This window comes from Austrofundulus limnaeus, unplaced genomic scaffold (genome assembly GCF_001266775.1).
Source record: "Austrofundulus limnaeus strain Quisiro unplaced genomic scaffold, Austrofundulus_limnaeus-1.0 Scaffold44, whole genome shotgun sequence".
NCBI classification, from domain to species: Eukaryota; Metazoa; Chordata; class Actinopteri; order Cyprinodontiformes; family Rivulidae; genus Austrofundulus; species Austrofundulus limnaeus.
The window spans coordinates 1,274,383-1,276,176 of NW_013952446.1; the positions used below are offsets into that span (position 1 = coordinate 1,274,383).

At 36.3% G+C, this 1,794-nt stretch overlaps 1 protein-coding gene across 1 annotated transcript in view; it reads left to right on the forward strand.

The window, feature by feature from the left end:
• The window catches only part of cntln (centlein, centrosomal protein), a gene marked incomplete at its 3' end in the record, with an annotated part of 14,241 nt that extends 13,730 nt beyond the window's left edge, over positions 1-511 (forward strand). Inside the window, 1 exon segment of the mRNA XM_014007776.1 lies at positions 293-511. Coding sequence (XP_013863230.1) covers positions 293-511 — 219 coding nt within the window.
• Positions 512-1,794: the final 1,283 nt, after the last annotated feature.

The window sequence follows — 1,794 nt, forward strand, 5'->3', positions numbered from 1 at the left end:
ATGTGATTGTGATGCTGTAATTCTAAGTGTTTTATGTGCTGCAGAACAGGAACCTGCTGTAAAACAGCAATTATGCTGAGTCAGGCTTGATTTTTAATAATCTTTTCCTGTTAAATAAATAAATCAAATCAAATCAATTTTGACACAAAGTAATAGACAACATAATAATATAATATGAAAACTCACGTTACTGTCTTCACATTATCTATCAAGTGCTTTGTCATATCCTATTTGACATCATGACCATTTCATTTCCTCATTACTTCCCATCAATAATTGTTTTTGTTGACAGCTATACAAGGAGCTGAGTCAGTGCTACCAAACTCTCATGTCTAGCGAGGCCAAACTCCGCCAGAGTCACCAGGAGCTCAGTAGCCAGTTGGCTCAGAAAGTCCAACACATCTTTGAACTCCAAGCTCAGCTACAGAAACAGCAGGAACAAATGCACCAGCAGCATCAGGCTCAGCGCACAGCTGTTTACCGCTCACCAAACAAGCAAACCAACTTTAAGGTAAGCTCCCCTCTCAATCTTTACTGACTCTCCCACAGATGCTCCTTCTTTTTTTCAAGTTTAATAATGTGCATAAGAATTCAACCCAAAGGAATGCTGCTTATTGATGCATGCACTGGATCTGCATTTGTATTCTTATGGCCAACAAAAGACTCCCTAAATAGAATAGTTTGACTTACATAATGAACACATTTTTATTGTGATACCTATATGAGTCACTTATCATGAGGTGTAGAGAGCGTAACGTGTAGGTGGATTAACACCTACTGTAATAACTGAGACACCCCAGGACGACCTGTGGTGGTGGTCTATAACTCAGAATCATTCTTTTGATATTGCTCTAGTTCACCCTTGATCTATGCGTCTCTCTTTGCACCACTGTCTTTTATGTCAGTTATTTGATCCTCTCACTCTCAGACCCCAACACACAAGCTCTCTCTGATTTACTTACTTCATCAGTCTTCCTTATCTTCTACTACTGAAGTAACTTTAAGTCCTTTTAACACATTCTGCTCAAGAAGAGAGGTGAATTAATTGGGAGACCCGTAAGATGATGTTAGAGTTACATTTCTACTTCTGTCAGTCAGCGGGAGCTTGACTTTAATTCAGGTCCTTTGAACAGTCACCCCACGGGGATAGAGGCTCTTAATAGTATTTAATGATATGGCGATAGGTGTTGGACCACACACACTTGGTTGAGAAAAATAACACTAGTTTCCACATTGATAAGTGCATGAGCCACTGTCCAAGTGAGAAAATTTCTTTATGTGAGATTGAACATGTAAATGTCCTCCAGTTTGCTGGATAGGATTGGAGGGGTGTCCATTTTTAAAACCTTTAAAATATCTGCAAATTATTATTATTTTTTGACATTTCAATTAGAATTGTTCATTGCGTTGTCTAATACATCATTTTATTTTTAATGTTTTAGATGTTGGATTCAACACACAAATATTTTTCTTCTGCATCATAAAACCAAGAGATTTACAATAACCAATGGCTTCAAATAAAATTTCATTATGATTCAAAATTAACATGTTACATTTCTGATTATTTTTGTCAGAAATTTTTGTTTATTGACTTTATCAGTGTAATGAATGAGTGTAAGCATTCATTGCACTTCCCCTCCTAAACAGTAGAATTCACTACAGAGAGAATAAAACCTTTAAACAGAAGAAATGACATTAAATAAGTTAGGCTTGTGTTCTTTTTGATTCTCAATACTCTAACATTACATCTCAGAAAATCTCCACACTGTATTACTCACATAACTGTGGTTCTAT